The sequence below is a fragment of the Pongo abelii genome, chromosome 17, assembly GCF_028885655.2.
Source record: "Pongo abelii isolate AG06213 chromosome 17, NHGRI_mPonAbe1-v2.0_pri, whole genome shotgun sequence".
In the NCBI taxonomy this organism is placed as follows: Eukaryota; Metazoa; Chordata; class Mammalia; order Primates; family Hominidae; genus Pongo; species Pongo abelii.
This window is the reverse complement of record NC_072002.2, coordinates 71,590,762-71,605,308: the sequence shown is the minus strand read 5'-3', so window position 1 is coordinate 71,605,308 and position 14,547 is coordinate 71,590,762. Positions and strand designations below refer to the sequence as shown.

At 33.9% G+C, this 14,547-nt stretch overlaps 1 protein-coding gene across 5 annotated transcripts in view; it reads right to left on the bottom strand.

Annotated features, from left to right (window-relative positions):
- Nucleotides 1-14,547, bottom strand: part of WDR7 (WD repeat domain 7) — a 398,951-nt gene that overhangs the window by 281,057 nt on the left and 103,347 nt on the right. For all 5 annotated transcript variants that reach the window (XM_054538012.2, XM_054538011.2, XM_002828242.6 and 2 more), the window contains exons 15-16: nucleotides 12,661-13,430; nucleotides 11,054-11,142 (exon numbers count right to left, since the gene is read on the bottom strand). In XM_054538012.2, the coding sequence (XP_054393987.2) occupies nucleotides 11,054-11,142; nucleotides 12,661-13,430 (859 nt within the window). The remainder of the gene's footprint in view (nucleotides 1-11,053; nucleotides 11,143-12,660; nucleotides 13,431-14,547) is intronic.

Below are 14,547 nucleotides of genomic sequence, written 5' to 3'. Positions count from 1 at the left end.
ATCAGCCACTTGGATTTATTCCAAGTGTTCCAAGCACTTGGGATAAATCACTAAACAAAGCAGAAAAAAAATGTCCCTACCCTTTGAGCTTCTACAGTAAATCAAAGGTGTACACCAATTAAAAAAAATGAAGGCACAGAAGATCAAACCCACAAAATTTTAAGGGATTCTCAGATCCATTCCTTAATATGATATATGGACTCTACATTAAGTGCTGTTTATTTCTCTATAAATCCTGGAAAAGAATAGTGATTAAACTATTGTTTAACTTATGTAACTCTTTCCTGAGATAATTTAACAATGACTACCTCTTACTTCTAAGTTTAGACAACCTAAATTGAACCCATTTCTGAAAAATAAAGTTGTAAAGAACATAACATAATCTTAAACTTTACATTGCTTAAACTTGCTTGGTTGGGCACCTCCCACTGAGTAAAGATGCAACTACTAAACATAAAGATACGATCACAATCAAGATAAGCACTAGAGACACAGACCAGAGACTTATGTCATGAGATTAATGAATAGAGAGAAATACAGTACATTAGAACGTAGAACAGTCAGGCACAGAGTCTTACTCCTGTAATTGCAGCACTTTGGGAGATTGGGGTGGGAGGATCACTTGAGCCCAGGAGTTCGAAACCAGCCTGGGCAATATGGTGAAACTCCATTTCTACAAAAAATTTAAAATTAACTGGGCATAGTGGCCTTTGACTACAGTCCCAGCTATTCAAGAGCCTCGACTGGAGGTCGAGGCTGCAGTAAGCCATGATTGCGCCACTGTGGTCCAGCCTGGACAAGATAGTGAGACTCTGTCTCAAAGGAAAAAAAAAAAAAAAAGTAGAAAAGCCTAAAGCCATGAGCAGACTTACGGCTATATTTACCATGAATAAAAGTGTGGTTATTTGATATCTCTAATCCCTTTTTCTCAAGTAGCATGTTTCATAAACCGCAAAATCAAGTGTCAAAAAAAATAAACTGTATAAAAAAAAGTAGACAAGTGACAATAAATGTTAATTATTGACAAACATTGAATTAACAAGTCCACTGTTAGGCAAAATAAACCTCTTGTGAAGATACTGTTTTCCAATGAAGTGCCCTAATATTGGTTATGGAAAATTATATAAGCTGAACTATCTAAACTATCTTTATTCTCAAACCCAAATGTCTATGAAAGTTCCAATCCCCAGCTGAAGTCTTTACTTCATATAGATTATTTGGCAGCTGAACAAGTATTAGCCAACATGCAAGTGACAGCGTATTGAAAAGACGCATATTCATGTTTGCAATACAACTTAAAAAGACATTGTAAGTCAATGTGCACAGTAGAGGAAGTCAGGAAATAAAAAACATAAGAGGAAAATGTTTAGAAGCAAACCAAGCTAAGAAAAGCCAGAGTAGAAAGATGAAAAAATAATGCTCTAACTGCTGAAATGTTAGAGAACTCAGAATCCTTTGTATCTCTTAGCACTTCCAACCCTAAATTGGTTATTTATGTTCATGTTATCGACTAGACACATACTACTCAAGAGAGTATATGTCAGACCAATCTCTCTAACCTCCCTAACAAGATGTGTTAGGAGACAAAAAGAACTTAATAAATATTTTTGAGAAAACAATTACACTATATATTTATTTCAATATTAAAATAGAAAGTGAGCTTCATAATGGTATTCTAAAGTATTTTACTATGTAGCTCTGTCTCAGTAGGAACTGCTGGCCTTCATTTACTTTAGAAGAAAAGCATATATGCTTTCCAAATGAAAATTCCTAAATCTATTGCCTTAAATAAATGCTTTTTTAAAAAAAGACCCAATTTTCAAAGCCGCCTTCACTGCTCTCAAAACTCAATGCTTTTCTGAGAGAAGCAATATTAAAGTATTCGAACTTTAAAATCTTCAGACTTGACCAGGTGAGCAAATCTAACACCATCATGGTGGTGAATATATAATGCATCATGACAATGTCACAAATTATATGACAATGTTTCCATCTATTATGATTACAGAGAAGGAAAAATGTAATTCAAGAAGAATCACCAACTGCTAAGAATCATAATGAAGATGATGAGGAGGATAACAAATAATATCTCTAATAGAAGTAAATATTGAATCATCCCGCCATTGATTCATTGAGTATATCCTGGAAAATATTTTCAATGAATTTGGAAAAATAAAACATATACTATTGCAGAAAAAGCATGCGATCTAGAGTTAAAAAGAGCTGGTTGTGTCCTAATCATACTACCATTACTAAGAATACATTAAACAAGTCCCTTGCCAATATGAGCCTGTTTCCATTTCTACCAGTAATAACACTCTAAAAATATCACAACTCCATGTATACAAATAATATTTACTTTATAAAATAATAGATATTTGGAACATTTTTAAATAAAGGGAAAGGAACTTCCACTTCTGGCCAAGATGGAGTAACAAGAAACAGATTTGCAGTCAGGCCCAAAGCAACCAAAAACAAACAAAAAGACAAAATGTATAAACAACGGTTTTCAAGCCACTAGGCATCATGCAATGAAGGACTGAGAGATGGGAGACAAGCAACGTGAGCCGTGTGATCCTATGATTACCCCAGCTTATTGCCTTAAGAGAGTTCCTAGGTGAAGCTACATAGAGAACAAAGTGAGCAGCCCAGCAGTTTCCCTGAGTTCAGGAGACAAAGCTGAGAGTCTCAGGAAAACAGGGCAGCTAGAATTCAATGGACAGGGAGAAGGGAGCTGCAAAGATCAAAGTTCTTCAGAGGATCTCCCTCAAGTATACAGCAGAATACCAATCAGTACATGTCTGTAAAGAAACTACTCAAGCTGGGGGAAAAAACATCTAAAGGACCAGAAACAGTGCCTGCTCCCAACAGCCTAAATGGAAAACCTCATAATTCACAGGGCATTGGATATTCTGGAAGGTTTGGCCTCAGTAATAGGGAGTAATTCATCTTAGAGCACTGCTCCAAATCCACCTAACAAGTCATAAAAGCAAGACCAGGAAAAAAAAGAAACTGTTTCCATATGACATAACTGCATCCCACAACAAAGCTCAAGATTTTTAAGAACACAAAAGTGTCCAGCACCCAAACAGGCAAAATTCAAACATCTCCCATCTGTTCTAAGATTATCAAACATGCAAAGAGGCAGGAAAGCACAGTCCACAAGGAGGAGAATAATTAATTTAAACCAACCCAGAACTGACAGAGCTATCAAAATTATCAGTGAAGGGTGTTAAAATATTTATTATAACTGCAATCCATGTATTCAAAGCAGTTAGGTAGAGACAAGGAAAAAAAATTTTAAGACCCAAATCAAAATTCTGGGGACACATATAACAATGTCTGAGATTAAAAGTGAATTGGATGACAGCTGGGCATGGTCACTCGTGCCTGCAATCCCAGCACTTTGGGGGGCCAAACAGGGAAAATTGCTGCAGCCTGGGGGTTCAAGACCAACCTAGGCAACATAGCGAGACACTGTCTCTTTAAAAAAAAAAAAAAAAATTTAAAGTGCGCTGGATGAGACCAATGGCATATTACACATTGCCGAGAAAAGACTAATAAACTTGAAGGCGTTGCAATAGAAACTATCTCAATCAAAACACAGAGAGGAAAAATAATCCTGAAATAAAAGAGCACCGTGATAGGTGAAACAACTTCAATCAGCCTAATGTACATGTAATTTCAGTCCCTTATAGAGAGGAGGGAGGAAAGGGCAGAATGAATATTTGAAGAAATAATTATTGAAAATTTTCCAAAATTAATAAACTCAGTGAACCCCAATCACAAGAAACATGAAGAACACTACACTGAAGAACCACACAATCAAACTGCTCAAAACCAGTGATAAATAGAAAATCTTAAAAGCAACAAGATTAATAAAGTCATGTTACAGTCAGAGGAACAAAGATAAGAATGCCATCAGATCTTGTTAGAACTAATGCAAACAAGAAGACAACAGAATATCATCTTCAAAGCATTAGAAGATATAAAAAGTCAACCTGGAATTCTATACCAGAAAAAAAAAAAAAAAAGCTTTCAAAAACAAAGACAAACAAAGATGTTTTCAAATGTACAAAAACTTGAAGAGCAGATCCTCACTAAAAGAAAGATTAGCATGCAGGGCTTAAAACCTAGATGACAGCTTGATAGGTACAGCAACACAACATGGCACATGTGTATCCATGTAGCAAACCTGCACGTTCAGCACATGGATCCCAGAACTTAAAGTTAAATAAATAAATAAATAAATAGATAGATAGATAGATAGATACATACATACATACATACATACATAAAAAGAAAGCTTAAAGTAAGTCCTTTTGTTAGAAGAATTTTACCGATAGAAATCTTGATCTACACAAAGGAATGTAGAATACCAAAAAAGGTAACTACGTGGGTAAATACGTATTTTTTCTTATTTCAGTCTCTTTAAAATATAATTACTATTAAACACAAATCACAAGAATAATTTGTGAGGTTTATAACATATATAAAAGTAAAATGCAGGACAACAGTAGCATAAACACCAGGAGATGAGAAATGCTAATATAATATTATAAGGTTTAACATTTATATTAAATGTTAAATAGTATAATACCACTTGAATGTACACTGGGATAACTGAAAGACAGACTACAGACTCTTAAAAAAAAACTACTAAAATAATAAAATTAAAAATTAGCTTATAAGCCATAAAGGAGATAAAATGGAATCATAAAAAAAACTTTTTAGTCTAAAAGACAGCAGAAAAAGAAAAAGAACAAAAAATAAATGCAACAAAGAGAAAAATAAGGTAGTAGGATAACAGATTCAAACCTACCCATATTGACAATCACATTAAACGTAAATGGCTTATGCATCTCAAGTAAAAAGCAGGTCAGATTGGATTAAAAAATAAGACCCACTATATGCTGCCCACAAGAAACACATCTTAAATATAAAGAGCCAAATAGGTAAAAAGTAAAAGGATGAGAAAAGATTATACTATGATAACAGTAGCCAAAAATGCTGAAATTACTGTATTATTATAAACAAAGTAAATTTCAAAGCAAAGGATATTACCAAGGATAAAAAAGGTCATTTCATAATGACGAGGGTCAAATAATCCAGAAGAAATAAAAATTCCAAAGGTTTATGCACCTAATAAGACAGCTTCAGAATACATGAAGCAAAAACTGGGATAGAAATGCAAGAAGGAATAAACAAACCCATAATTATAGCTGCAGATTCAATACTCTTATTTAACTGATAAAGGCAAGCAGGCAGAAAAATCAGCAAGTATATACTAAATTTGAACACAGGCAACTTGACCTGACTGACATTTATAAAATATTCCACCCAACAACAGCAGAATACACATTCTTCTGAAGTACACACAGTATAATTACCAAGACAGACTATATTTGGGGCCATAAAACAAGTCTCAATAAATTCAAAAGGATTCATATTGTATAACATGGAGACTATAGTTAGTAACAATATATTATATACTTAAAAATTGCTGAGGCAGTAATTTTAAGTGTTTTCAACACACAAAAAATGATACATATATGAGGTCATAGATATGTTAATTAGCTTGATTTAGCCATTCCACAATGTACACGTGTTGTACACTATAAATGTATGCAATTTTATTGGCCCATATATAAACACAATCAATTGAAACAAATGCCAAAGGATTCAAACCACACAAAATATAGTATCTGACCATAAAATGAAAACCAGCAACAGATAGATCCTAGGAAAATCCACAAGTGTTTTGAAATTATATTAACTCATTGCTAAATTATCCATGGGTAAAAAAAAAAAAAAAAAAATCAAAAGGAAAATTAAAAGTACAATATGACAAAGTGCATGTAATTCCACTAAAATAATACTTAGGGGAAAATTTATAGCATTGAATGCCTATATTAGAAAAGGAGAAAGGTTTTAAATCAATGATCTCAGCTTTTACCTTAAGAAACTAAAAATATAAGCACATTTAAAATAGAAAAAATAAATAATAACAATCAAATAAAAAATCAATGAAATAGAAAAATAATAGGTATCAATGAATAGAAAGCTGGTTCTTTGAAAAGATCCATAAAATTGCTAAACTACAAGACAGACTGATCAAGAAAAAGGGAAAAAACATAAATTATGAATAACAGAAATGAAAGAGTGAATATAATTTCAAATCCTACAAATATGATAGTAAAAGCAAAATAAAAGATTACACACAACTTTTTGCCAATAAATTTGACACAAATGATCAAAGTTCACCCAAGTAGACATTTTTAAAAACAAGCAGAATAGCGCTATATCTATAATACTTTTAAATCCGTAGTTAAAAACCTTCCCATAAAGAAAACTCCTGGGCTTTCACTAGTGAATTAGATCAACCAAATATGGAATTATAAACCTACACTCACCCGTCCAGAAAATACAGGGAAAGGGGCTACTTCCTAATTCATTCTGTGAGGCCAGCATTATCCTATCAGCAAAACTGGACAAAGGCATTAATAGAAATGAAAACTAAAGACCAAACTTCCTCATGAACATACACATGAACACCCTTAACAAAATTTTAGCAAATTGTACCTAACAAACTATAAAATTGGTAATTCAAAATGTGGTCTATATTGCAAGGTTGTTTTAAAACTCAAAAGTCAATATACTTTGTCTTATTAAGAAAATAAAAGACAAAAATCAAATAATCATTTCAATAGATGCAGAAAAAACATCTAAATAAAATCTAACATCCATTCATAATTTTTAAAATCTTGACAAACTAAGAATAGAATGGAACTTTTTCAACCTGATAAAGAACATCGAAGAAGGCCGGGCGTGGTGGCTCACGCATGTAATCCCAGCACTGTGGGAGGATCATGAGGTCAGGAGCTCAAGACCATCCTGGCTAACACGGTGAAACCCTGTCTCTACTAAAAATACAAAAAATTAGCCGGGCGTGGTGCGGGCGCCTGTAGTCCCAGCTACTCAGGAGGCTGAGGCAGAAGAATAGCGTGAACCCGGGAGGTGGAGCTTGCAGTGAGCTGAGATCGCGCCACTGCACTCCAGCCTGGGCGACAGAGCTAGACTCCATCTCAAAAAGAAAAAAAAAAAAATTCTTACTAAGGTAAGAAAAATTGGACAAAAGATATAAATAGGCATTTCGCCAAAATGGACATACAGATGGCCAAAAAAATAAATAAACCAGCACACTGAATCCAAAAAATGGAGGAGGATGTAAATAAAGAGCAGAATTTAAGGAAGTGGGGAAAAATATGCACTAGAAAGGATAAAGTCAAATTGAGGTCATTAAAATGACTAATAAGATTGATAAACCCCTGGTAAGACTGATGAAGCAAAAAGAGAGAAGACATAAATTATTAAAATCAGGAATAAAAATAAGGACATATTACAGATACCAGAGAGATTAAAAGACAATATTATAATCTCAAATGTCAATATATTTGAAAATTTAGAATCAGAGAAACTCCTAAATATGTACTACTTAACAAAACTGACACCAAAGAATAAAAACTGACACCAAAGAAACAAAATCTGAAAAGTCAAACAATGAGATAAGTTTAACCCAGAATTAAAAACTGCCTACAAAGAAAACTCTAGATCTAAATCCAGCAAATTTAAATCCAGAGTTTGAATTTATGAAAGAAATGTTGCCAATCTTATACAAACTCTTCACGAAAATAGAAAAAAAGAAAACATTCCACAACTCAGTTTTTGTAACCTGAATAATATGAAAGCTTCTAAGGACATCAGAAAAAAAAGTTTTCCTAAATAAAAAAAAATTAAATCAAATACAATAATTTATAAGAAAATAATACATCACAACAAAATTGGTTTTATTCTAGGAAGCAAGATTGGGTTTATGTTCTAAATTTGCCACATTAACAGAGGAAAATTAAAAGTTACACAATCATCTCAATCAATATAGAAAAGGTATGATAAAATCCAAATACACTGATGATAAACATTAGCAAAGAAGGAATAAAAGGTAGCTAGTTTCTTAACATCTACAAAAGCATACAGGAAATATCATAATTATGAAAGGTTTAAAAGTTTTCCCTTTGAAACTGGGAAAAGGTTATCTCATATGATTACCCTGACATTCAAAGGAATCCCCAGATAAATTATTTTAATTAATAGGTGAATTCAGCAAGATTGCTTGATACAATATTAGTATACAAAAATCAACTGCATTGCTATACTGGGGCACAGAAATGAAAAATAGTTAAACATTACCAGTTAAGAAAATTTTTTAAATCCAATATCCAAATCCAATATTTAGATATATGTGTTATATATCTAAAATATATATAAAACCTCTACACATAAAACCATGAGTTATGATAGATAAAGAACACCTAAATAAATGCAGAGACTTATCAAGTTGATGTATAATGAGTGAATCCCATAAAGATATTAATTATTTCCAAACTTATCTAAATTCAATATAACTGCAATTAAAATCACAACAGGTTTTTGAGGCAATGGAGAAACTGATTCTAAAATTTATATTGAAATTCAAAGGGACAAAAAAAGCCAAGACACACTTTAAAAAGAATAAGGTGGTAAGATTTCATCTACTGAATATCAAGTCTCATTACAGAGCAACAGTAATTAAGACACAAGGGTAGACAAACCAATCAATGGAATCAAACAGCCCAGAAACATACTATCATCTATAAAGAAATTTTATTGGCCAGATGCAATGGCTGACGCCTGTAATTCCAGCACTTTGGGAGGCCAAAGTGGGTGAATTGCCTGAGCTCAGGAGTTAAAGACTAGCCTGAGCAGAATGGCAAAACCCCATCTCTACTAAAAATAGAAAAAATTAGTCAGGATGGTGGTGTGCACCTATAGTCCCACTTGCTCGGGAGGCAGAGGTGGGAGGATTGCTTGAGCCTGGCAGGTGGAGGCTGCAGTGAGGTGTGATTGTGCCACTGCACCCCAGCCTGGGTCTCCTAATAGAAAAATATGTAAGAGTTGAACATTTACTTCACAAAAGAAGATATAGAAATGAGTAATCAACATATAAAATGTGTTTAAACAGTAGTAAAGGAATGCAAATTAAACACATGAGAGACTATTATACACACATCAAAATGGCTAAAGTGAAAAAGATGGAAAATATTAGGTGTTGGCTAGGGTATCTCATCAGTTGTATATAAGAGTTCTCATTGCTCCATATCCTAGTCAACACTTAATATTTTCTCTTTTTCACTTTAGCCATTGTGATGAATGTATATCAGTTTCACACTTAGGAAAACACTTTAACATTACCTACTAAAGCTGAAGATACTCAGAAATTTCCACTTTCAGTTATATACAAAACAGAAATGCTTATAATATACACTAAGTTTAAAATACAAGGATGCTCATAGCAGAATCATTTATGAACACCAAATGCTGTACACAATCCAAATGTCTAATGCACAAAAAAAGAGAATAAACTGTGATTTATTCATTCAACAGAATACTACACAGCAACGAAAATGAACAAACTATAGTCAAATGCAACAACACTGATAAGTGTCACAAAAGACAAGCACAAAAGAATATATACTGTTTAATTGACTAAATTTATATAAAACTCAAAAGATAGGCAAAATTAAACAATAGAGTTTAGAAATTTAAACTTAGGTGGTACAACTGTAAAAGAAAGAAAAGAAGTGGCTTCACAAAAGCCAAGACAGTGATTACCTCTAGGAGAGGAAGGTATAATGGATTGGGAAGGAACAAGCAGGATGCTTCTGAAGTGCTGGCAATACTCTAATCCTTGCCAAGGACATAGTTACAAGGGTGTTCTGCTTCTAAAAATCACTGTACATTTCTGTTTTGTGCATGTTTCTGTATGTATATTTCACACATGCAAGCATAAAAAGTTATCTAACCAAAACTACTATAAAACTTTTATATAGCTTAATATAAACTATTACATAACGATCTTATAACTTTAATTAGAGGTCAGGGAAATGAGAAGGGTGACCGTGTGGGGTTGGAAATGATGGGTGGAAATGGCATAGAAAGTGTGGGAGTTTATCTTCCATGACGAGAACCATCTGACAGTGCCTAACGCTGAAAATCAAGCACACCATTTAAGGATGTTAAAGCAAGTCTCAATCAGCTGAGAGAGATAAAAGTACTTGTCCTGTGGAAGAGGAAAACTACAGATATAAAGTTGGGGGTCTACTGTTTAACAAACCTTGTAAAACTGTTTGACTCTTTCAAACTTAAAAAAAAGTCGGGAGAAAAATGCCAGTATGCCACCATTTATAAGCAGAACCTGCATCAACCCATCTGTTGCTTACTTCTTTACTTTTCTCTATCACATTCTGTGAAGAGTCGGTATTAACTCTTTGTCTAAAGGAAAGTTCTCTAAGTAGACATAACTCCTCAACTCTCTTGATTGCCTTATTTGTCACTCTTAATAGGAATATAAAAGATATATGCAGATACATCTAAGTATATTAATTAATTATACTCAGGAATATGTAGGAATTATTAGTAAAGGAAGAGAAACTCAACCTTTCTTCTCTTCTATCTCCTAATGAAAAACAAAGCTATAGGTGAAAGTTAAGGTATATAACGACTTAAATAAAAAGAAAAGATGAATAGCTTAACAAGGATTTCCACTTATGAATCACAACACACGAACTATGGGAAAATGGCAGGAGATTAGCTATAGTATGGAACTATGAACTTAAGCATCTCTAAAAGTAGTTTAAAATAGGTATAACTTTTAAACTCAAGAAACACACAATTAAAACACTACTGTTGTCAAGTTAAGGTGCCCCTAATGCATAAAAATTAGGCCAAAGACAGTATAATAAAATTATTTGAAATATGCTCATTTATCACTTTCTAAATAAATGTGATTTATTCTTAACTGACATCTTAATTATCCGTATTTACATCTGGAATATAACAACTTTTTTCTCTTTTAACAATCCAAGACAAACAAATATTATGATTATACATTAGCTATGCCTCCTCAGTTTCTAGAGCTGAAATGTCATGTCAATTACTTAATAAGATTTAATTTTACCTTGTTTAATCTGTCCTTGCACAATATTACTGGAAGTTGGAGGGGAACCCCTTGCCTTAGAAAGGTCTGGCGTGCTTGGTCTAGGTGGCCTTAAAAAAGAAGAAAAAAATACAAGATATATTTTGACACTGTCATATTTCCAGAACTATTTAAAATAAAAAATTTTCTACTTCTAAACGAATCACAAAAGAAACATATATAGAACAGTTTCAATTTACCATTCCAGAAAGATTTTTTTTGGTTTGGACCTATTAACGTTTTCCATTTCAAATGGGTAAATGATTAGCAAGTAAAAATCTGACATGTACAATTTGTGCTTTATATTAAGAAATATTTTCTAACATCATACTTAACTCTTTGTCCTTCAATATTCAGATGCTGAGATTTCAGCCTACTCCACAGCATTAATCCAAGTGAATTCATAGAAAGACAGATTAAAAACATTCAACCCAAAAACCTGAAAACAGTCTTTAGGCATTAAGAAATCTTGGACTGTAGAGGCAGACTGTCTCAGTTGTGAATTCTGACACTACCACTTACTAGCTATGTTACCTTGGGCACGTTACATCATCTCTCTGTGTCTCAGTTTTGTTCTCTGTAATAAAGGGATAATAAAAGTACATACCTTATAGAGTTAAGGGAACTAACAAATTAGTTTTTGTAAAGTACTTACAACAGAGACTGACACAAAGTAAGTGCTATATAAGTATTTGTTAGAATTGTTTTTAATTCTTCATATGGTAAACGCTCAATAGAGTATAATAAAAAGTTGTCTCCATAAAAAGACAAATTGAGGCTAAGTATTCTGGAAATATTAAAATAGTATTCTCCTGCATTTTAAATAGTATTTTCTCTATTGAAAAATTCTGACTATACTTCTCACAAAATTCTGAAGCCAAATCTCTGAACACATGTCAATCATTACATATAAGTTACAATGAGAAGAAGCATTTAACCAAATATACATTTTTTTTTTTGAGACAGAGTCTTACTCTGTTGCTTAGCCTGGAGTACAGTGGCACAATCGTGGCTCACTGCAGCCACGAACTTCCAGGCTCAAGCGACCCTCCCACCTCAGCCCCCAAATAGCTGGGACTACATGCATGTAACCACCAAGCCCAGCTAATACATTTTATTTTTATTTTTGCAGAGGCAGGGTCTCACTATGTTGCTCAGGCTGGTCTCAAACTCCTGGCTTCAAGTGATCCTCCTGCTTCAGCCTCCCAAAGTGCTGGGATTACAAGTGTCAGCCCCCATGCCCAGCCTCAAATATATATATATTTTGAATTGAATATTAGGGCAAACTTCAACTACATTTACAATTTTATAATTATATTCACAAGAGCTAGTCTACGTGACCAACTCCCTCATTCCAAATTTTTAAAAAACATCTAAGTATGCCAATGTATACATAAAATTGTTTAATTTTATTATGTTTTAACCGGGCATTTTGAAACTGGTGTTTTAAAATGTAAAAGGGAAACAACTGAGATGACACTAAAGTAATAAAATTGTGTAGAGCCAAAAAAGAGTAATCAACAGTGAAAAAATAAAACAGGTTTCTTTTTTTGAAACTTAAGAATAAAATCAAACTATCATGGTCACACCTGGTAGGACCCTTCTTCATATGATCACCAATAAAAGTTGCATTGGTCATACTCATTAAAGTATTTGCCAAAGAAATGATAGACAGGAGATGCTGTGTGGTGACGGCACGGGACACTCCATAAGTTCCCTTTCCTATTCCCTCAGTCGCTGGCAGCTTCCTTCCTACTTCTGTTTTCCCGTGTGACAGTTTACAAGCAGGCTGATTATAACCCGGCAGCATCAGTGACATATGGCCTCCTCTTGACAAGAGGCCAAACGATACTGTGCAGTGGGGTTTCAGCATTCCAAGGCGATCCAGGCAAACTTCATCCAGTACTTCATTCAAACCCCAGGCGTGAAGGCAGGACATAAACAGCTTTGCAGTGTCCATAGTTAAATTATATTCTAATAGGGTCAATGGCTTTGATTTGCTGGACCGATATTCAGGATCACTTTCTTCCCTTCTCTGCCTCATTATCTCCTCATCCTCCTCTTCATCATCAAGGAGGTGTTCCTTGATGTTCTCTTTGATCGTTTCTTTCACTTGTTGGAAGAGAACTGCTGCTCGTTTTCCAGTTAAAAAAGAGCCCCCTTTGTCTGAACTGCCAGATGCTTTTTGCAAATTCTCTGGGGAAATAAGAGCAGTATTCGGCCTAGAGGCTTCTTCAGTCAGGAGTTGAATAATCAACGCTTCCACATCAAAGAATAGCACATGTATGTCCGGGTCTGTTAGGTTTGTCTTTATTGCTTGAACCATCAGGGAGTTATGAGAATATTTAGGTAAATTTCCCTGTAATATTTTTAAAAGATAGTTATAATTAAAAGTGCTTAATTTCATACATTCATTAATAAACAATAAATAATCAGAGGAATTAACATGCTTATTAAGCTGTCCTTCTAGGAACCTAGATCATGAAAACTAACATACTAACTTTGCCAATCAGCAGCATGTAAAAGATAACAGCTTACACAATTGGAAGAACTTTATGCTGAAACAATCACAAAATTGCCAATTAGTTTAAAAACCAAGAAAATAATAGTTTATTATTGAAGCAGGGAGTCTTTTTACTCACAGTGATGATTAAAATGTGTTTCAATAATTTATGAGCAAATCCTGTCTCTGAAAATAAACTACTGTTCCACCTGATGAAATAATCCGTTTATCGTGGCTCCTGATCCTTTAAGTTGCTACAACCATCATATCCCTCCTTTTTCCATTTTACCTTCAATCTCTCCCTATTCAAAGATTCCATTCCCTGAATAAAAAACATATTAGAGTCTACTTAGATCCTTTAAAAAATGCTATCTTTTGACCATGCTCCCTTTTCTATTTCTCTCCTCTTCTAGCCAAATTTCTGTCCCTTTTAGCAAAATTTACTGAAAGTAGTAGACTAATCCAATGAAAATTCTTCAGTCCCTCTCTTCCTTAATGTCTTTGCAGTATATGACATTGTTATTTTTTCCTGAAATAGAAAGAAAAATAAAAAGAGACAAAGAAAGAACTAAAAGAAAGAATTAAGAAGCTACCTCTCCAGCATCCTGGAGAGTAACAAAGACATCTGGAGAGTACCTCCTGGTAAGTCTTCTACCTCTGTCAATCTCTCCCTCTCAGTCGGCTGCCCTGATAACTCATTCCTCCCCCCACATGGGAACTATCACCTATATGTAGATGGCTCTCTAATTTCCATCATCAGCCAGACCAGTCTCCTAAAGGAGTTTCAATCCTGTATCTCCAATGGCTTGTATTGGGATATCCCACAGTACCTAACTCACATTTTTACGTTCTCATCTCCACCCCTCACTAAACCTGCTGGGCCTCCTGATTCATCAGTTGGAAATCATTCTGTTTTCTTCCTATCCTGCTGTCATGACAGAAATTCAGACCACTTATCTTTGCTCCTCAAGAC